Source organism: Thunnus maccoyii, chromosome 23 (assembly GCF_910596095.1).
Source record: "Thunnus maccoyii chromosome 23, fThuMac1.1, whole genome shotgun sequence".
NCBI lineage: Eukaryota > Metazoa > Chordata > Actinopteri > Scombriformes > Scombridae > Thunnus > Thunnus maccoyii.
Genome location: NC_056555.1, coordinates 16,614,093 through 16,636,579, shown reverse-complemented (window position 1 = coordinate 16,636,579; position 22,487 = coordinate 16,614,093). Strand labels below are relative to the sequence as shown.

The window sequence follows — 22,487 nt, the reverse complement described above, 5'->3', positions numbered from 1 at the left end:
AAATTCTACACACTGCACCTTTAACTCTGTAATATTTGTTATATAATTTAGGTAGAGGTCACCAATAAGCCCTTTGAGGCTTTCTTTTTCTCCGTGCACATTAATTTTCATTGTTATTTGTATGTCATTTGTAAATTTTAACTTGTGCAGATAAACAAAACTAAGACTCAGTGTTAGAACAAAGTTTGATGGGATAATAAACTTCCTGTTTCAACTTTGACCTGACTGTAGTTTATGTACTCACACAATTTTCCTGTGAAATGAGGGTTTAAGCTAACACCCAAAACATCTGGAAACTTTTATGAATGTTTAGTTGGGTCATTACTTTAGTGTCAGCCTTTGTATTCTCTTCTAAATAAATCTTTTTTTAAAATCTGAATTACTGTCTGGCTGCTCGTGTCTTTTGCCTGGACTGATTTTGTTTTAGCAGTGTCACTGCATTCTCAGATCTCGGCAATTAACTCGCTGACAATACGGTTTTATTATTACCAAAATTACAAAGACAGGTCCCAAGTTGTTAAAAAAAACAACAAAATAGACAACAACAGAATCATCCTTTAACAGGTGTTTATGAGCAAAATGAACTGAGTCACCAACAGTTTTACTCAGTGTACTCTATATAATGTACAAGTACTGTTGTGATCATTTAATTTTTTTTAAAAGCCACGTATGGTGGAATAGAAATTGAAAGTCTGCAGACCTAAAATGAAAACTCATTAAATCAAACCTTCTTACATTGAATCATTAAATTTAAATGAATAATTAATAGGCATTCATTATTAAAAATGGTTGAGTAAGTGTGCACACACTGCTTATAATTGGAGTTTTAACTAATCACATTCCACTGAATGTCCTGTGCTAATTTCCCTTCACCTATATACTGAAATGATTAAGAGATTGATTGATTAGTTGATCAACAAGAAAGTATTGACAATTCAGAGAGCTGATTAAGTATTTGCTTGCATACCTTCCTTTCAGACCATTGTAAATAAATCTGTGTGTGTGTGTGTGTTAGGGCAGCAGTTTTCGAACGTCTTTGTCTTTGGGGAGCTGCCATTTAAGCTGCTTTGCGCACCTTAATTTCCCCCTAAACCCAAACTAATTTAGAGGGCTGCGTGAGGTACTTGAGATTGTAATAATGGGAAGACATTATTACTCTATCAGCCTGCTTTTAATATCATAACTCCCTTGGTAAAATCTGTCAGCTGTCTCAAGTCAGTCTCAAGTCTGTCATAATCTTTGGTCGACGAGGCTTCAGGTCTCAGCCCAGGCTGTGGGAAGTGCTAGTTTGGGAACATGATAGCTGGATCTGGACTGGCACTGACACAACATGTCCTTTTTTTCTACTTTAATGGCTCAGACTTAATTACTTCAAGGCTGACAGTCAATCAGTGTGCAGTTTTTGACTTTAGGAGAAGTCTTGATTGCTCTGTTTAACACCAAGAAATCATAGTAAAAAACAATTCTCACACAAATATAAATATTTCCAGTATGTTATCAGTGATAGAGATGATAATACTCATATATTTGGGTTTTTTTTTAGGTGTCACTTATCTCTTTTATCCATTGATAGATGAACGGACCCCAAAAATACATATTCATTTCCCTGCAGTGTGTTGAGCTGCAGACACATCCTGTAAAAATCCACAGGGTGGCGCTGCTGCCTCTCGGTTCAGTCAGACCACCTTATCTTCAGGCAAGGAAAGTACAAAACAACTGCGTCAAGGCTGCAAATTGCTCTCGTTTCAAGTGAGTCCTCAGAGGGGCCCAGAGCGAAGCAATTACAAATGGATTTCGTTTTAGAAAGCCACAATCACGAAGGTGGAGTGCAGATAGTTTCTGGTCCTCAAGGAACAATTCCCTTAATGTTTTCTCGATAAGTGGACCCTGATATCACAGAGACAGCTGTGATATCAGGTGTGTGTGTGTTTGTGAATATGGGTTGTGTGTTCTTGGTTATGTGTACGTTGAAGTATTTGAAGTGAAGGTGGGAAGCATCTGATTGAAGGTCAGGGAGGAAACTGAAGGTAAGAGATCAAAGAAAGTCCCCGGTCCTGCATATATGTACCTGTTCCTCTAGATCAGACGACATTGCTGCCCTTTGCGATGGGTTGCATGTCTGTAAGGTGAGAGTAGTTCAATCAAAGGTTGGGAACCACTGCTCTATACGAGTGTGTACACTCGGGTTACCTGCATGTATGAAAGGGCTTTGTAGAAGGAGTTGGTAATAAAGATCAAGTTTTCTATCACAGTATATGAAAAACTTAATAATTAAGAAACAGTTTTATAGTTTCACAGAACAACCAGATGGGAAATGGTGTTCTTTGGGAAGTCCAGTTACTTACATAGTGGTTTATACAATGGTGATTCCCAGTGAGCGTTTTGATAATAAACATCCAATCATTAAGCATAAAATGATGTTGTATATGTCGCTAATGGCGAGTAGGAGCTAAGGATTAAATTTTATAGAAACCTTTTGAGATATTCAGCATTTTAGCCACTCACTTTTAGATTTTGGGTCAATTTTTGATTAACTGAGCAACTTGCGCCCACTTATAACGAAAATATGTTCTGAACTTGTCTCTGATTCAAGCCTCTTACTGGCTTTCTCTCCATTGTGAGGCTCATGGGTGTTGTATTTAAAGCTGACTCATACTTCTCAGAGACAAAGTTGAAATAATTCAAACTGATGGTCACACCATAAAGGTCCAGTACTGTAAAATTATCCAGGAAAAATGTGTGTTTCTAGGGTCGTTGAGGATGTCATTAAGTTAAACGAGAAGATTGATACCAGTTAACTGCAGTAAATATTTGACAAATCCAGGTACAGTATCTCATCACATGATGAAAGATCCTTTAAATCCAGTACAGAAGTTCTAGTCACTACAAGGACCTAATATTGCTAGATCTTCCCGACCCCTCTGGCTTGTGAACTTTTAAAGCGGAGCGTTGTCTTCTCACATTTTATACAGAATGGCTCCTTTCAGAGTGCCGTTGTTGAGCTGTAGCTCGTAAAGCTCATTTTTACGTTTTGTATGTAAAATGTTCACTGTAGAGTAACAAGCTGTCAGATGAATGTAGTGAGGTAAAAACTACAGTACTTCCCTCTGAAATGTGGTGCAGTAGAAAGTAGCATAAAAAGGAAGGCCTCAAGTAAAGAAGGCCTAACAATTGTATTTGAATAAATGTACTTAAATACTTCTATCTTGTTAATCTTCTTGGGAACTCTCAGATGTATCTTGTCACCATCTTGGAGGGGTCATGACCTAAAACAACCTTAGATATTAAAGGGGTATCTTGTTGGATAGATTATCTCTATACATAGATAAATCTTTGCCTCATTGTGCCTATCCCTTACATGTGAAGGCCTGTTAGTGTGTGTTCTTTGTGCAGGTGTGTGCGTGGGTGTAGGTGTGTGTGTGATTCACCTACAGGGCCTGACTTGTCTCTGCATTCCCCTCTATTATTACAGCATGCCATTTCAGGAGGTATAAGCACACAGAAATGGGAATGTGCTCTGAAAACCTTGAAATGACTAACTGTGTGTGTATGTGTGTGTGTGTCTCTAACTGTATGAGTGATCCAAAATAAATTGAGGACAGTCATGAGAGTTCAGCCTTTCTTCTACCGCTTGTACTCTGTTGCCATGACGGCTACCAGTTACCATAGAGACTAGAGATATGTGCTCTTGGTATAAATGAATTGAAATGTGATTGTGTATACGTGCATGGTGAGTGTACTGGATTGCCTTTTCCCCTCACACTATTCCAAATACTCTGACTTTGTGTGTGTGTGTGTCATTTTCCTATGTTTATTACCTTCTTTGTCACCTCTCCAAATGGACAGATTGTCTCGCATCCCAGTACCAGATGGTTCCTGCCTTCGTTAGAAACTGCAGGATTAAATCCTATATAACATACAATAATACCTACACACACACACACACACACACGCATGAAGTGAAGTGAGTACCACATGCATCCACAGTTCTGTTAGTTTACCTGATCACATATTCATGAGTTCCCACCTCCCCCGCCCCCAAAAAAAAGACGTCTGCATGTGTATACATGTACGTGTTCCTAATGTAGGTTTTCAAATGTGCGGATGCTTGTTTGACATGTTCAAGAGTGCCAGGATACAGTACGTTCACATACAGTATGTGTGAAAAAGGGAGTGAGTAGTAGATGGTGTTAATTTTCATGTGGGTGGATTTGCCTCAGGACTGCAGTGTACTTCAGTGTCCCTGCTCGCCGATATCGCTCTCCTGCAGCCTTATTTGGCGTTTGCGCTTCCCGTTGTAGTGCTCGCCGTGCTGGAGATGGAGTAGGAGGTGTCAGGAGAGAATGTGTGTGACCCCCCCCCCCCCCCTTGAACGCACCCTGAACCTGTGGCTCGGTAGTAGCTGCTGCTTCACAATCAGCATCCTTACTCGTTAAGTTTATAGATAACAACAGGAATGGATTAATCTCTCCTCGAGTGTTTATGTTTACTGATAAAGATGGAGTGGATGTGTTTCATAATTCTGGTTTGTGTTGTTTTTAAGTTGATTAAGGTGCTGATTTCCGTTTGTCTATACTTTAATGATTAATGTCAGCGATATACTGATTAGTTTTAATTTAATTTTCATTCAGAACTACATTAATAGTTAGATGAATTCATCAGTTTTCCTTTTGGTTTTACAAAAAACTTGTGCTTACTTGTGAAAACACAGAATTTCAGCTGTCAGAGGTTTGAAGTTAAAGGGTTTTCTGTAATTTAAACGCACTCCACTGAGTCAGGAATTCTTAGGCTAATTTACATGTCATGGGTCTCTGAATGTTTTAAAATAGTAAACTTGGTTAAATATGAACATAATAAGGGAGTGGATTTTTTTTTTCGTTTCCCTTACATTTTTCCTCAAATTTGTGGTTGCTGAGGCCCAATGATGTAGTGGAACTCCCTTCCTATTTCCGCATGTACCCACAGACCAACGGTAATGTTTGTGTCCCATGTCAGCCATGGTTGACTTGTTCATTCTGGACGTTTCTCCCCAAAATTCAAAAGAAATAGGAAATTTCAACTAAATAGTCAACCTCCGATTTTTCCTCCAATCTGTTGTGATCAACAGTAATGGATCGAATAGCTTTTAAGTAGAGATTCAAGTATGTCAGTAAAATTTCTTTTATTTTCCATTTAATGGTATATTTACTAAATTGAAATCTACAGTGTGGTTGTTTAATATTGTTTTCATAGTGATGAGACAATACAGAGTCATGCACTATCTGTTTTTATCCCACTGGATCACATAAGTAAGACCCTTGTGAAGACACAAATAGTCCGAATGACGTCGAGCTTTGTGGGTTGTGTTTCATTTATGTGACACTTGCACTCACACGTGTGCAAATATATATTCTCATACATAAGCACATGAGCATGCTCAATTTAAACACACACACACACACACACTCACGCAAGCTGTAGTGTTGTCCTAGTTGTGCCCTACAGTCAGCTGAATCAGATTTCAGACGTGTTTGATTTCTTACTCAGATAAGGCTGATGAGACATATGAGACTCCAAGACATATTCATGTAACGTAAGCCTGCACATTGATGACGTAAGAATGAAGTATATGAGGCCCAAAAGGAACATTTGCAAAAGATTGTTATCAGATAAATGGGAATTTCTCTGCTCTGAGACATTTCCTGCCAAATGTCTTAACTTGTCTAGCAGAACAGAAAAAAAAAAACCATGACGTTACAAAAAAGGGAGGCGTTATTTTGGGCATCTGAAAGCGTTCTGAAAGTAAAAGACCTGCTCATTTTCTACATGGCTGATGTTAGAGCGCTGCCGAGATTTGGACGGGAATCAAACGCTACCGGTTTAATCATCGATACAGAAAAAAGAGCAACTGCCTCAAAAAATATCTGGTTCTTTGATCAAATGTCAAAGGTACAAGCCTGTGTAGATCAAAATATGAAGAAAGTAGTTGAATGATGATCCCCGGTGAGCACTTCGATAATAAACATCCATTTATATTGTGTATGTCACTAATGGCGAGTGGAAGCTAACAGAAACCTGTTGAAATATTCAGCCTTTTAAACCAGCTCACTGTTGGATTCTGTGTCAATTTTGGATGACTTGAGCAACTATGGTGCAGCGTTTTGCGCCCAAATATAATAACAGTGTGTTCTGAAGTTTCTACATATCTGATTTGAGCCTCTTACCTGCAACAGTACCTGGTGTTGTACTATATTTAGAGCTTTTTAGCCACCAAACTGACTCATACTTCTCCAAAACAAAGTTGAAATACTTCAAACTGATGACCACAACATAAACCTATAGCATTGTTAAATTATCCAGGAGACTCATGTGTTTCTAGGTTCATTAAGGATATCATTAAAGGAACAGTAAGACTTATTCGCTTTCTTGCTGAGAGGAAGATGAGAAGATCGATACCACTCTCATGTCTGTACGATGAATATGAAGCTACAGCCAGCGGGTGGTTAGCTTAGCTTAGCATAAAGACTGGAAACAGGTGGAAACTGCTAGCTTGGCTCTGTCTAAAGGTAACAAAGGAAATATAATGTGTTAATCAGAGGTGTTTGAGGGTAAATTTTGTTACCTGAGAGTAATATAAAAGTGCAAGAAAGCGTATGAGTGTATTTCCCAAAATGTCAAACTATTCCTTTAAAAGAAAATTTTGAAATGGGAATACAAACTGGAGAAGAAATTCTTCCAGCACCTGCAGCTCCTCCCACTTTGCAACTAATTTTTTTTTTATTTATTCAGTTTTTGTCAGTGGAATTTTACATTAAGGTCATATTATTACAATACTGGTATTGTTGAACTCTTTCAATTCACACAGCACACAAAAACACACATTTACACTCCTTGTGAGCGAGCATGTCTCTGCACAGGCCCAGCGTCTCCATAGTGACGAGATGGAGAGGAGGAGGAGGAGGAGGAGGAGGAGGAGGAGGAGGAGGGGGTAATGTAAACTAGGTAGAGAGAGGGAGAGCGCAGGGAGAGGGAGTGTGTGTAGAGAGAGAGAGAGAGGGAGAGAGAGAGAGAGAGCGAGTGCTCAGGCAGAGACATGTAGGAGATGTAGTCTAGCTGCCGCAAGCTGAAGAAAGAGGAGGAGTTGGTGAGCGCTGGAAATCTGCAGAGTGTGAGTGTGTGTGAGAGAGAGGGAGACAAAAGCTGGCGGTGAGGAGGCGAGGAGTAAAGCTAGGAAAGCGTGGCTGAAGAGAAGAGAGAGGAGAGGAGAGGAGAAGAGGAAGACAGACGCACTTGTCTTGGACAGCAAGAAAACAACCACCAAGAGCAAAAGAGGGAGAGTGCGTGAAAAGAAGACACAGGAGGAGACAGAGGGGAAGCAAACTGAAGACAACTCATTTGGAATAAGTGCCGTCTTGAAGAGAGGTAGGTCAGGACAGGGAAGGAGTGATGAAGAAGAGCAATATCTGTGTAAAAAAAAAAAAAAAAAAAAAAGAATAAGAGTAGGATTAGAGAAGAGAAAGAAGAGATACAATAATGAGCATTGATCCTTTTGTTCTTTGCTTGCTGTTGTTTTAAGCATCTTTCAGCTCTACGCTCAGCGAGGTGATTACAACATACAACACTGCTGACTAGGCTAATTCACTGCGTGTGTGACTGTGTGTGTGCACATGTGTGTGTGTGTGTGTGTGTGTGTGTGTGTATAGTGCAGGAGTTGGTGATAAATGTTTTCGTGCATCTAGTGTGTAGGAGTCTGTCCTCGAGCCACTTGAGAGAATGAGCTCAGCATTGAGGCACTGAAGCATCGATTGTGCTTTGATAAAACACAAGTTTGCATTGAACTCTCGCTGACATCGATACTTGTGTGTACAGTGTTTGTTTTTCGTTTTTTTTTTAACGTTTACTCAACTCATACCAACATCCAGAGATTAGGCCAAGTTTTCAGGTTTGTACATGTCAAAAGACGAGACTCTAGTTCCACATTGAGTCAAGTGAAGCAGAGAAAAAAAAAAGCAAAAAGCTGTTACTACTACAGCTAAATCCACTCAATTACAACTGCTGGCCTAATTTGTGTCCTATCCTCATTTGCATGCATTTAGAAGATGGCGAGAGAAGTGAAATCTGGGACAAGACTGAGCAATAATACAGTAGTTAAATAGATGGATGTTGTGACGCTTCCAGTTAGTTTGGAAGAGTAAGTGCAGTAGGAGGCTGACTTCCAACACAGGATACATATTTAACTGATAATCACTATGTATGACAGAAACCATTTTTTTACCACCTGGAAGGCTACACCACCGTCAAATGACATATTATTTTACTCAGGTTTTAGCTCAAGTCTGGCTGGATTCATCTTGGTTGCCCATATTTGAACCAAGAATCGATCAAGCTTCCTTAAGTTAATATTTTCGAGCCTCTGTGGTGATGATGATGAAGAGATTCAAGGCAACAAAGTGAGAAATAAAGAAAAGAAAGTAAGTCAGACTGTACTGTGCGGAGAAGGAATGAGACAGGTCCCAGCAAGACGGTGGAGAGAAAAGTATTTTTCTTCTCTCGGCTGTCGGAAGAACAGGCTGGACCGACAGAAAAGATTGAGTTGAAAATCCTGCCAGATGCTCTTTACCTCAGACGTTGCTCATTCAATCATAATCCAGCCTCTTGTTCATCGAATCGCCACCACGGCGAGTTATTACAATAGATTCCCCTCCGCTGACCGGCATTAGTCAGTAGGTAGCCCCAGACAAACCGCAGCATGATGAATGATGCTTCCTGGACAAAGTCTTTTAACGTAACCGGGTGATTTATGCAAACTGATTAACTGAAAAAACATCTATTTTGGTTGTACTACCAAAAATTCAACTAGTTCAATAACTCTATTTATATGAGGAAGGGAGACTTTATTTTCAAAGTGTTGACATCTTCTTTTAGAAATAAACTGTCATTCAACAGGAGTGGTAGGCAGACGTCTGTTTATCTACACAGAATATAAGTCAGCACATCTTTTTTTAATCCAAAACTTTTGTCCTCATTGGTAGGTTAAGTTTAAATTCTTGGAATTTACGTGGACACGTGTGTCGCGTGTGAAACATATGAGTGGCGACTTGAATAACCTCAAAGTGAGAAGGGTATAGCTGCTTGCTTTAGGTTTGTTCTATCTATAGCGATACAGCTTTGACCATAGTATTGGATGCTTTTGATATTTGGCTACATTTACACCGCTACTCTGATGAGGCTTTTTGCAGGTTTTTTTGCCATGTCTGACACAGATCAGGAGGCGGCTGCACCAGCTCTTCGTAAACTCAAACTTCAGCAAATTATAACATAAATGTTACAAAGTGTAGATTTACACATCATTAAATTAAAACAGGTTGTAACGCATAAAGTAGTTCATACGTAAAGATTTGTTTTTACCAAATATTTATACCAAGTAATTGCCAGGCGTAAATGTTCTGTAGCTAACTGAACCAACTCACAGAGCTGACTCTTCTCTAACAGAGATTTTTAAGTACATTTCACAATAATCACTCTACATGTATATCTCAAATTACAAGATGTCATGCTAATAATGTCATTTAGGTTTACCAAAATCTGATATTTTCCATTTATTCTGAACTGAATGAGTACTACTACCTCTGACACACATATTTCTCCATGTAATAGTGACTACACTAACAATGAATTGGATTCACCCCCCTAAAACTGTTATTTTTGGAAGTTGTGCTACAGATTGTGGCGCTATTTCTTGTTTACATAGATTACTGCTTTTGACTGGATGGCCCAGCAACCAATTAACACATTCCTAAAGTCTTGTTACACAAATTTAGTAATATATCTAATATCCAATGTAAATGTTGGAAAGAGATTACCATCTAACACACCACTGGCTACTCCTGCATGTTTCTTTACTTGGACTGATTGCTGGAAACAAGTAGCCTACTTCAGTTTCTTAACTCAGCCACTCACAAGGAGTTCACAGCATGGTGCCATCCAAAGCTGTCCCTCAGCAGCTTAACATATGAACATATGGCTGCTACAAGTGTCCTATTAACCTGATCTTGTATCTGTAGCCCCCCCCCCAACCCTAACTCAAATAGTTTATGTACTGTATGTGACACGCTACACTGACTCTGACTGGGAACAGCTGTTGTATGTGAGCCAACCTCTGCAAGGTACAGAACAACATCAACATCATTGGACTGTGCTCTCTCTGCTGCTATGTGAACCCTTTCTGTGTTATGTCATATGGTAGCGCACACATCACACAAGCTGCACAGGTCACATACAAGTGATATAAACATGACTGACAAAATATCTCACCTTTACCAAATAACTGATTTAAGCATCAAGACCTGTTGGTTATGAAAGAATTTTCTTATTATTATATGCACAAAATTCTAACACTCACATTTTTATTGTGTTAGAAAACCAGAGGTGGATAATCTCTTTGAAGTACAGCCAGATAGTATTGCACACTCATGAACACACAAACACACACATGTTTGCTAATGTCATTTTTTGGGACATTACATAGACTTACATTAATTTTCTGGAGACAACTACTTGCCTAATCCTAACCTTTATCCTAATCTTAACCACTGACCCAAAAATCAGCTTTTTGCAAATTGAGGACACAGCTTTTGTCCCCAATTGGACAAGCCGTCCCCAATTAGCTGGTCTTTACTCTGAAATTTGTCCCTGAAAGTAGCCTATGACAGACACACACACACACACGTGCGTGTGAATTGACACAGCCTGGTGCCTTAGGAGAGCTTGTGCTCCTCTGCAGTGTGAAAATCGGTTCCATCTTGGGGCTTTGAAGTATTTATTAACCCAGAAAAATATCATACACCATTTCCTCTCTCATCTCATTGGGAATTCAATTCATGAGCTCCTCTGTGTGTGGTAAAAATCTGTGTGTGTGAGTGAGTGAGTGAGTGAGTGTATTCGCAGAAGACGAGCTTTGAGAGATCTTGTTTCAACCTTGATCCTGCAGCATTTGGCTGTGTTTGCACACACACACATACACACATACACACACACACACACACACACACACGCAGACACACATACACAGTGTGCTTCCAGTCATAGTTACAGTTCTCTTGCTATTAATGGAGATACATCTGTCTCCATGTAGGCGGGCTTATTAATGCATCACTCTCATTGGCTGCCTGTTCTCGTAGCACTGAAATGAGCCTTCCTATTGGTCCCTCTTGGACATCATTTTTGACACATCACCCTTAACTGCAACTCCCCTCCGCTCTCTGGTTGCCGGGCAACCAGTGGTCTCTGGTTTCCCTCCACTGCCCCCCACCTCAATGTGGTGTGTGTGTATAAATGTATGTGTGTAGGAGAAGCTGTGGTTCTAAACAGAGCAGAGAGATGATGCTGAAGCCAGGACGTCGCTGTGATGAACCCGGCTGAGCTTACGCTTGCTTGCTTTCTGAGGGGATATAGGCTGTGTTTCGAGCGTGTGTGTAATCCATTGAGAGTCCAGGCAAATCGATACTAATCATTCTAGTTGAAAAGCTCCACCTCCAAACAACACACACACATCAGGTGAGGGATGGAGGATGGAGGGAAGAGAGAACGAGGGAGAGGGAAGGTGGCTGGCTGTGATTAAGTATTCAGGGTTAGAAAAACGTCAATAATCAGGGTGAAAAATGAGCCAAGCGTTGTTGCTGTAAATATCCACGCCTTCACACACGCTGAGCGCTTTATCCACATATCCTCAATTCTTTTCTACTGTAACGCAAACCTTATTGATCAAGATGGAAGCTAGATTTGACTTTTGCCCTCTTTTATATCCCTTCTTAGCCCACAGATCCAGCACTGCAGCTCAGACACAATTATTGGCTGACATTAAGTCTCCAAGTTCTGTTTCTTGCACAAAGCCACTTAATATGACTGTAGTAATCTTACTACTCACCCAGGAGTGTATCTACCCCACCCACCCAGGAAACTTCTGACTAGCCATCAGCCAAATTCTTAAATTTTTTCAACATTATGGTCTAGACGGTGTTTAAAGTCTTCTCCACGCTGCTAGACACATAAGTCTGGGGGAGAATACTAAACCTCTTTTATTATCATTTAATTAATACATTTTTCTAACCTAGAAACAGTCCATTTTTTAGATATATAGTTCAAATAATATCATCCTGTAAAATTCCAACAGGTGGAATACGCTTGTAACCGTAGGACGTAAATTCCTCCTTGTGTCATTAAACCCCCCAAATTCCCAGAAATATTACAGGAAAACACAACCTCGGTGTCCTCGATGGTACAACGGCCCTATACTCAACCTCTACGATGGCATTGAGACAGACATGGGCTATTTTCTGATCAATATAACCGTTCGATTGACCTGTAATATATTCTGACCCAGGCAATTTAAGTAACCCTATGCCAGTGATTCTTTGATCTGCAAAAATCGATGCCGGGATTCTTCAGAGGGTTGAGGGCGGGGGAGCAGAATTGAACCCCAGTTGCTCTACTGGGAGATGTCGCCTGCGGGGATGCAGAGGTCTGTTGATATCACGGAAGTCACGACCTCATACTCTACAGGGGAGAGGTGACTGGTTATATTGACGTGAGCCCGGAGGAGGTAGACTCACACCGCGAAAGCTAACAAACAAAGACGGACCAATCACATGCAGTTGCCATGGCTGAAGAGAAGAGAAACTGTTTTAATGTACAACTGCAGAACCTCGTCTTTTATTACAGAGACACACGATTTATTCTTTCTGTCTATTTTCTTTTAGCCTTTCCCTCTGTCATCTGGATATAGCGAGAGGGGAGCGGAGTGAAAATAAGGACAGAGCGGTTGGGAAAGGAGGGATGTTGTGCGAGAGCAGATGATGAGAGGTAATTTGAGGTCAAGGGAATATGGTCAAAGTGAAAAGGGATATGAGGGCAATGAAAGGGGCGGTTAGGTGAGTCAATGTAGAATTAACTGGAGCAGAGAGTCTGATGAAAGCGTTTTTACTCCCTTCCTTCTCCATCATTAAAACTACGTGCTAGTTTGAGCACAGACAGTGACTGGACTGTTGGTTCCCTCGCTGGGTTTTCTGCTCCAGTGAGCTGACCAGCTTCCAACCTCCCCTCCAGTAGGCAACAGAGAAAAGGCTTTTTGTCTCCGACGTCCTGAATGAGAGAGGTCGTTGTTAATGTCCCAAATCACCGACAATTTCTACTGAACCCTTATTGTTGCACAGTTTTCTTTACAAAATGTTATTTCTTATCATAAACCCAGTGTTACTATGTGTTCTTCTTGTGTGTAAAGAGGTCAGTATGTTCTCGTGATTCTCTTGTAGGTTTAAAACACGTTTCAGGATCTTGAAAGCTGCGTCTAAGACAAGCGAGTTTATCTCGAACCCACTGGGAGCCGCTTTGCTTTTGCGCTCGTCGCTAAATTAAAAAGCTTGAAGGTGAAACGATTGACACGCACACACACACAAACGTTTTAATGGCAAAAGAATCAGATAATTCACAGTTTAATTCGTGTGAGTAAGGTGACAGCAGGCTACGCCGCGTCCTTCAGGCTACAGACAGGAGATGGCTGCGAGAGAGCACCACTCCGTTACCCGTATGTGTGGCGGCTAATCCGTTAATCAAGCCTGTTCAATCTGGGCTAACGGGACTGTTAACAGGATTAGTGCATTGATCGGCAAACACAGACACACACACACACACACACACATACACACAAGACACAAACATAGCGGCCCAGCCAGACACTGCAGGCAAACAGCGCCCCAAATCACCTCATACTACGGTAATAAAATCAAGACTGGAGGGTAAGTCACCCTCGTTGGATGCTGTAGCTGCTCAGCGGCACCGCTGTTACACTGCAGTATGTTCAGAGAGAAAGACAGAAACAGACGGATAGGGAAAGAAAAGTCATTTAGAGACGCATCAAATCATGTCACGTCACAAAAAATGTATTTAGAGACGGTAGGTGAGCAATTTTGACAGTAACTAAAGCCACTATGATACATATGTTCATGTTTTGTACGATATTGATACCAATCATACCAATATTAGATAATTCAGTCATGTTTATCCATACTTAAAATACCATAATTTTGAAAATTAGTATAAAGTTTTTTGCAAAAATCATTTTTCAGTCTACACTCCTAAGTCGCCTAGTTTCTGAAACCAGGACCGAATGTTTATATCTTACTGATCTTACTTCCAAACAGTTTCAAAACTTTGATATGAGCTGTAATGTATTTAAAAATCACTGTTCCACTCGTGGGACGCTAGCACTGTGTAGAATTTGTGACTGAATGAATACGGATATGTAATACATGTGTTGACAGATAAGACTCTCATCTTTTTGGTCATCTCGTAGAGGTACAATATACAGCAGAGTATATAACTGAAAGCTTAACCATGGTGTCAGTCTACCTTCAGACTAGTCTGGCAGTCTAGCAGTGTAATAAATATTTTACCAAGCATCTAACAATAAAATTGTAGTCTATTTGTTCACATTCAGGCACACTTGAAAGATAAAACTGATATTCTGTAGTTTTTATTTTAAACAAATCTCATGAAAACACCAACAGTTAACTGATCCTACTACTAAGTGTTGTCTGTGTTGCAATGGGTGACATGTTCCTTCATTGTGATGAACATGGACATTGTAGTTTATATCAGAGAGTCCAACATAAACCATCCTGCTGTTGTAAATACTTACTGGACTCTAGAGCACCAGATGTGCATCAATTTGCAGCTAAAAATAGTCCCAAACAAATACACTATTAACTACTGTTTGAGTAACATTTGCTTGAAACTACAGTGCTCAGCTTTTTTATGATTTTTTTTAAGGGAAACTACATATTTGTGACTTGTTTTTGAAGATATACAGTATGTCTTCAGTAGGAGCCAATGGGCTTGGGACAGAGAGCCACAGAGTAGGGAAATCTTGAAAGTATTGCGAGATGAGCTGACATCGTTGGTTTTGGTCTTTTTATTGGATTGATTGCCAGTAAGATATAGTTATCTTTAAAGAGAAATACAGACTATACAGACAAAATGGGTTAAATTAAGTTGACATTGCCGTGTCAGCATCCATCAAATGTTTGCTGCGCCTGCACAATACCTGCATAGACAGAAATGTCCGTGTCCGTTCAGCAATTTCTGTTTTATTTCTTTTTTTTTTTTTTTCCAGCTGACGTTGTGTAAGCGCTGTTGACACCCGGTTGCCTTATCAAGGTTATATCATCAGAGCTCACTGAGTTGATTTGAATAGAGTTAAGCTTAAATGAATGCGTGGTGGACGGCGATAGCGGTGAATGGAAAAAGGGGTGGAAAGGAGTGTATGCGGTGGTGGCTCAACACTTCCCTTGTCAGTATATACAGCTGCTATGAATATAATTTACATGCAAATGGAGAGATGCTGCAGTCAAGCATCACAGAGTGTGAGTGTGTTTTAACAATAATGGTTGGGTTGCATTTAAATTCTCATCCATTCAGGGATAACAATATAATCTTCTTCCCCAGGCTCTAAAACAGCTGTTTGAGCTGTTTGTGTGTTTGTGTGTATGTGTGTGTAAGTACACATCCACGTGCATGTAGATTTTTTTTTTTTTTTTTTCCTTTCTCTTTTTTTGGGATGAGTTTGTGTGGGTGACTGCTGCTGCGGCTCTGTGTTGCCATGGTGACAGTTGAACTTCAGGATGAGGTTGAGGCTTCTACCGTAGTTGAAGTTGATGCTGTTGCATAAGGCAAAGTGTAACACACACACACACACACACACACACACACACACGCAGATAGACACTCAGATACACTTGGTGCGAGGCGATTACCGTTGCTCTTTTCTGGAACGTGTCTGTATTGATGAAACAGGCCGTGTGAGGACTAGTGTCACGCTACTGACCCTCAGGAGACAGACACAAGTAAGAGACTGAATATTTCATGACCTTTACTGCATACTGTGAGAAATCATCCCGGCACTTTTGTATACTGTATAGTTAAGTTTTAAGCCCTAACTTTTTTTTTTCCCTTACAAGAGATCCAATAAATTCATCTAAAGTAAGTTAATATCACCTGTTTGTAATCTGACATTTTTGAACTTTTAGAAAGCTACACTGTAAACAGCACTGTTAGAGATCATTACTAGTAGAGCGATGCAACATATTCTCTAAAGCTCTTAAAAACTGCATTGGAAACAACTGTTTTAAAAAGTTAAAAGCATGATATTAAGACAAAATCACATTATTTTAATGCACCAAGTTTAGTGAGCCAATGTAATTTTAGTACAAAGAGACAGAGAGACGCTGTATGGATGGATCACTGATACTGTGTCCATTAAGGGCAGTTATTAATAAATTATAGCTGTTTTTGTCTTTATAACAAGTGAGTGAACTAATCTTGGGTGAAGTTATGTCACTTGATTGCAGTTTTACTATTTTTAGTAATGTCCCTAAATCAAACACAATATTCTATTTACCAGTGGAGCAATAACATCACTGTTATCACTCATTTCTAGAGGAACTTTAGAGGAAAACTATCATTTTTAAAAGTTAAAAGCCTGATAATGAGACAAAGAAGCGTTATTTTTTTATTACGTTTCATGATACTGACACTTGTTTATAGAAAAGATTTATGAAATGTCATTAGAAAAGAGCATTTTGGAAAGTTGTATGATAAAGACAAAATCATTACAGACTACATTTATTCATTCAAGTATAAATAAGGTACAATCCACGATAGATCAGGGAGAAGTCTTTGAGAATAAGTACTGTAAAGTACATAGCAAATGACTTTTTTTTTAAAAAAGAGAGCTAGAAAATGAGAGACAGGGTGAGAAAAAGCATATTGGACGAGTAAGTACTCTCAGAAAAAAGTAGGTCTTCAAGCCATTTTTCAAGACAGAAAATCACATGATGTTAATGCACCAAATTCAGTGAGTCAGTGTCATTTTTACTAAAGTACAGAGACGGACTGAGAGAGACAGAGGGAAGGAGACGTCCGGGTAGTATCTCTGACATTGTGCGTCCATAAAGGACGATGGAGAAGAGAGAGAGAGAGAGAAAGTGAGCTATGAAAGCCAGAAGAAGAGAGGGAGAATAAGAGGGGGAAAGAGTACAAATTGGTGGAGGGGGCACCGGGCAGCCATAATGCGCCAATTAGTTCCACTACCCGTTAGTCCCAGCTCTGCTCTTGGTTTCCCTTTGATCCATCTAATTTTAACAATTATAATACATTGTTTCCATGCAGAGAAGAACAGCGTAGGATGGAGTTTAACCCGTTGATAGCTGTTTTTTTCTAACATATCTCACTATTCAAACTGTCCTTTTTCCTCATTTACTGTATGATATGAAATAAAGTGTCTAAATTTTTAATGGAAACCATGAGAGTGAGCATTTTTGGGCTTGCTTGATAAATTATGCATTGATTATTTACATGCAGTTTGCATATATACACTTTATTATGCATGGGAAATGGTTTATTTATGTTCTGTTTGTGTGTTTAGGTTTATGCACACACAGATAAAACCAAAGCGTGCTCTTCCTACGCCACTGTTCCCATTGTACGTTTGTATTTTTATGTTTCTCCAGCAGATGTAGGGGCGTAATTGGTGCTGGAGATGATTAAGTATGTGTGTGTCTGTCTGTAAGTTGCGCTGACTCAAAGCAAGACTCATTACACTCGCAGCAAGGCCTCACATTGAGGCTAATTACCACCTTTTGCCCTGAAGACACACACGTAACACACTCACAAACACACATTCTCTCACACTTGCACATACCTTTATTGGAAGACCTCCAATGGCAGCCCCATAAAACCAGGCAGGAGTTTGTTGTCTGCTGGTGCCAGAAGGTGCAAACAACATCCCTGCAGAAGGCTGCCATGTTCCAGCTCGTCTCTTTAGAAAAGCCAGTAACTGGCACAGTCAGTGGATGCCTAGTGACCAGAGAAAGAATGAATGCTTTCATACAAGTCCAAGTGTGTGTGTGTATGCGCGTGTGTGTGTGTGTGTGTGTGTGTGTGTGTGTTTTCATCTCCCATTTGTGCCTGTGTAATGAGTGCCTGGGGAAAATCAATACATTATTGCAAATATGCCACAATCTCATATTGCTAAATTTGCATTTCATGACTGTCGGTACAAAAACTCTCAGCGCTCGCTAACAATGTTTTCTCAAATGATGCATTTAACGAAAAAACCTGAAAATATGGTGATAGTTTTGGTTTGTGTTGGAATTTGGTGTCTTGAGGTTATAGTGTATTAATCCCAGAGCTGTTTTACATGTTCATGGTAAATCCAAGTTAACTCTTCAGTCTGAATTCTGACCATTAATGTGATGTGGCATTTTCTTTTTGAAGCTGCGGATAAGAAACAGGTTGTGAGAAATATTATTTATTCACTTTCTTGAGTTAGACAAGAGAATCAAGGCTACTTTCATGCCTGTGCGCTAATGTGAATGAAGCTAAAGCCGTTAGCTTAGCATAAAGGCTGGTACCAGTATCCTTTTTATCATTTCTGTTTGTGTTCAGATTAAACAAATGAGGCTCAATGTGTTCATTACTGACTGATTGAACTTTGGAGAGACTAGAGAGGCTAGCTGTTTTCCTGCTTCCAGTTTATGCTAAATTAAGCTAATCTCCTCATGGCTCAACCTCCACACTTGACATAAATCAGAATGAAAGCATATTTTACAAAATGTCAAACTTTTTTAGCTGTTTTAAAGTCTTTTAAGTCCAAATCCAGTCTCAAGCTAGTTTAAAATCAGGTCTCATGTCGCTTAATCCTTCATTTAAGAAGAAATGATTAAGTCTTTCTGATCTGACAGTTAAAATGAGAGCATTTTCTTTTCAAAGCTGTGTTAATAGTATCTTTAGATAACTGAGACCACGTCCTTTCCATGCCTAATAATTCAATATTCAAGATATGTTGCTAGGCACGGCTTGCCTGTCGCTGGCTTATTTACTTTTAAATGCTTCAAGATTTTACTATGTCAAAGCCTACAAGTCAGGTCTTCAGGCAGTGAAGTCCAAGTCCTGATATTTGTGAGTTGAGTTTGGCTCGAGTCTCTGATAAATTCTTGTTATTCAGATACTTTGCTGCCTTAAGGAACAACAATTTGATATTAATTTGGCTGAACAGAAAAGATCAGAGTCGTAAATTACAATAGAATTACCAACTAATTTAATCAGTCTTTCCATGCCTGCCTCTTGATTATGTGTGTCTCTGCGTGAGTGTGTGTGAGTCTCATACAGGATACGTCACTGGTATGTGTGCATCTAACGTCACAACTAACAGCTTGAACACAGCTGTCCGAGCCATGTTGATTATGTAATAATAATAATAATAATAATAATAATAATAATAATAATAATGACATGATGTATGCATTTGCTGAGGGGCCTTTTATATCATTATGCATTCATTAGTGCTTCCCTGAGAGCTCTGCAGTGCACTCCGGTGTTTTACTCTGTGAAACTCCTTTTCTGGATAGCACTATTATCCTCTATTTGAGGCTGATGATGATGATGATGGTGGTGATAATTTGTTACCTTTATGCAGTTTTTTGATATAATCTAGTGTTATCCAGTCTGAAAGCCTTTGAACACTTGCTCTCTATAAAAGCTGTTTTAAATTATGCAAATGAGAGTAAGAGTCATCATTTTTTTTTGCTAGCGCAGTAGCTTTTGACCCAGCATTTCTTGTGAATTTGCAGAAAAAAACAGAACAAACACATCCTAACTTTTTGTATGCTACAATGTAGGGATGTAGCTAATGAGCCAATAATCCAAAAATTGTTTATAAAATGTCAGAAAATAGTAAAAAATGCCAAATCACAATTTCCCAGAGCCAGAGGTGACATCATCAAAATGTTTTTATTGTCTGACCAACAGTCCAAAACCAACAGAAATTCAATTTACAATGATATAAAATAGAGAAAAGCGGCAAATCTTCACATTTCAGAAGCTGGAACCAGCAACCAGTTTGGACATTTTTGCTTCATAAATGACCTAAATCATGTCACTGAACCTTTAATGTAATTTAATGGTTAATATTTTGTCTTTATTCAGGTATTGAAGATCAGCCTTATTGGACACAGAAAACGGATCTTGGCCTCGTTGGGGGACCGGCTACACGAAGACACCCCACAGAAACCTCCGCGGGCCATCTCCCTACGGGTGAGTGAGTCTCAGTGAGCGGACTGTGTGTTGTATGAACCATGATGACTCTGGGTAATATCTGAATTACTGTGGATTCGAATTACTATGAACTCATCAGACAGAGAAAAAAGCACTTGGTCCGTTCCCAGATGGCTGCGTATTTCTCTGAGGGAACTACAGCCTCCCCACTGCTGCTGTTACCGCCCAACTGATTACCCAAATCTCTCAGGCAGGCACAAAATGGCTGACCCACTGCAGTTTCCTCCCTGCCGGCATGTCCTGGATACTAATCACAACGAACCGGCTTTCCCTCTCCCATCGGGTCTACGCTCTAATGTCTTTATAATAGTATCTTGCTCCTTGTGTTTTTGAGCCAGGGGAGGCCCTCTGCTTCACGAGTTTTCTGCTCCTGCAAACATCCCAAACTGTCCGCTGTGTCTCAACATGTTCATGTGAGAATTGCAGTTTTGTAATAAGCCTCAAAATAAGTGAAAAAAAATAATCACTGGGGTTTGTTATTGATTAATCAGTTGATTCTTTTTTTTAGCTGAGTCAATAAAACGTCAGAAAATACTAAAAAAATGCCTGTCACTGTCTCCCAGGACCCACAGTGACGTCCTCAAACTGCTCGTTTTGTCTAGCCAACAAATACAAAGTTATAAAACTTCAGCTCACATGGTCCAGAGAGGAAAATGAAGAAATTCCTCAGAAAAAAGCCTCTTCTATTAAGTTTTCTCACATGTAATCAACTGAAAGTGTTTAACCTCTCAGGAGAAATAACTCACCTTCCAGTGTATAAGACAATTACACCAATAAAACACAGAACAGTCCTGATTCTTTTGTGAATTTTAGTCTCTGCTCAGCTTGTAAAACCTCTTAAATGAGCATCATTTTCAAGAGTCTAGCTGATGCTTTCACTTAAAGTGACTCACACTGAGCAGACACGGCTTGGCGTTGTGCTTAAAGACAGTCTGATGGACCTGCTGAGACCTTCTGGTAACTGGACAAGATCCTCGTCCCCAATTTTACAAAGCAATTTTCGATACGAGTACACAGCAGTGTGGCGACACCGTGGCTGAATAATAAAATGTGACAACGCACAGTGAATGCAATTGCCCTACTTATTGTACTTACAGCAGTGACACAGCACATTATAAAATGATGTGTGTCCCCCCCCCCTCCCTCTCTTAACTCCCCCGTCTGTCCCAGGAGCCCGGCGGGAACCACACTCCTCCCCAGCTCAGCCCGTCGGTCGGCCAAGCGGCGTACACGGCGGGGGTCCCGGGTGGATCTCTGGACGTGCAGCACCTCATCATGCAGGCGGACGCCCGGCGCAGGCAGCGCAGCAATGACAACTACTTCGAGGACGTGCCGCGATCCAAGCTGGAGCGACAGATGGCCCAAGTCAGCATGGTGAGGAAAGGGGAGGAGAGGATGGGTGGATGAATGGAGGCAGGGAGAGGAAGAGAGAGATGGACTCGAGGAGATTATTATGAATGATCATAGATATACATCAGACTGGCTTAATAGTTCAAGGAAGAGTCATGACGTTCTCCTCAATGTCAAAAAACAACAAATATTTACTCCTGTTTAAATGTTTGCTAAAAACTACAGTACCCAGCTTTAATGCTAGACTTATCCTTTATTAACAAATGTGTTCTTTGAAGTTCTCTCTCTGCTGTAATCTACTCATAATAGAAAAAGTTTGTTGGAACCTCACTGCTAGATGCCACTAAATCCGACACACTGGTCCTTTAACTAATGAGGCTTCAAGCGGTATCACATTTCCAATCAGGAAAAGTGGAATAAATCTTAATCATAAATGAAATATCACAGCAATTAACTGCTGATCTCTAACAGATACAAGATGCGAGCCAAAAATGTTTTATCTGCCTGTTTGGTTGTTGGAAATCCAACATTAATAATCTGCAGCAGGCGGACCATCTGACACCAGCAGCCATCTTTGCTTGTTTAGAGCTCCTATAAATTTTACGAATAAGGAAATTTATGCCTGAAACTTTGTGCGATAAAATGTTAAATCACAATTAACTGGATAAAGTGCAACAGTTATTTTGCTGTACTTAAAATCAGGCATAATCTCCTGTAATCTGTCTCTGATACACACACACACACACACAGAAGCTGCTTGTCATTATAGAAAAACATGTATTTTCAGCTTCTATATCAGATGATTTAATAGTCTATAGTTTTGCGTAAACAAGACATACAATTCATAAGCCTCTCATCATCTTTCCAGCCAATTGTACTCTCATCCAAATGCAAAATTAGAACTTTATGACTCCCAATCAACAACGGCACAATGACTCACACACACACACACACTTAAACATGAGCATGAGGCAGCAGCTGTGTTTTGA

The 22,487-nt window shown here is 39.9% G+C and overlaps 1 protein-coding gene across 4 annotated transcripts in view; it reads left to right on the top strand.

Moving 5' to 3' along the window:
* The window catches only part of anks1b (ankyrin repeat and sterile alpha motif domain containing 1B), a 236,775-nt gene that overhangs the window by 194,961 nt on the left and 19,327 nt on the right, over positions 1 to 22,487 (top strand). For all 4 annotated transcript variants that reach the window (XM_042403120.1, XM_042403118.1, XM_042403116.1 and 1 more), the window contains exons 20-21: positions 20,020 to 20,127; positions 21,319 to 21,522. In XM_042403120.1, coding sequence (XP_042259054.1) covers positions 20,020 to 20,127; positions 21,319 to 21,522 — 312 coding nt within the window. The remainder of the gene's footprint in view (positions 1 to 20,019; positions 20,128 to 21,318; positions 21,523 to 22,487) is intronic.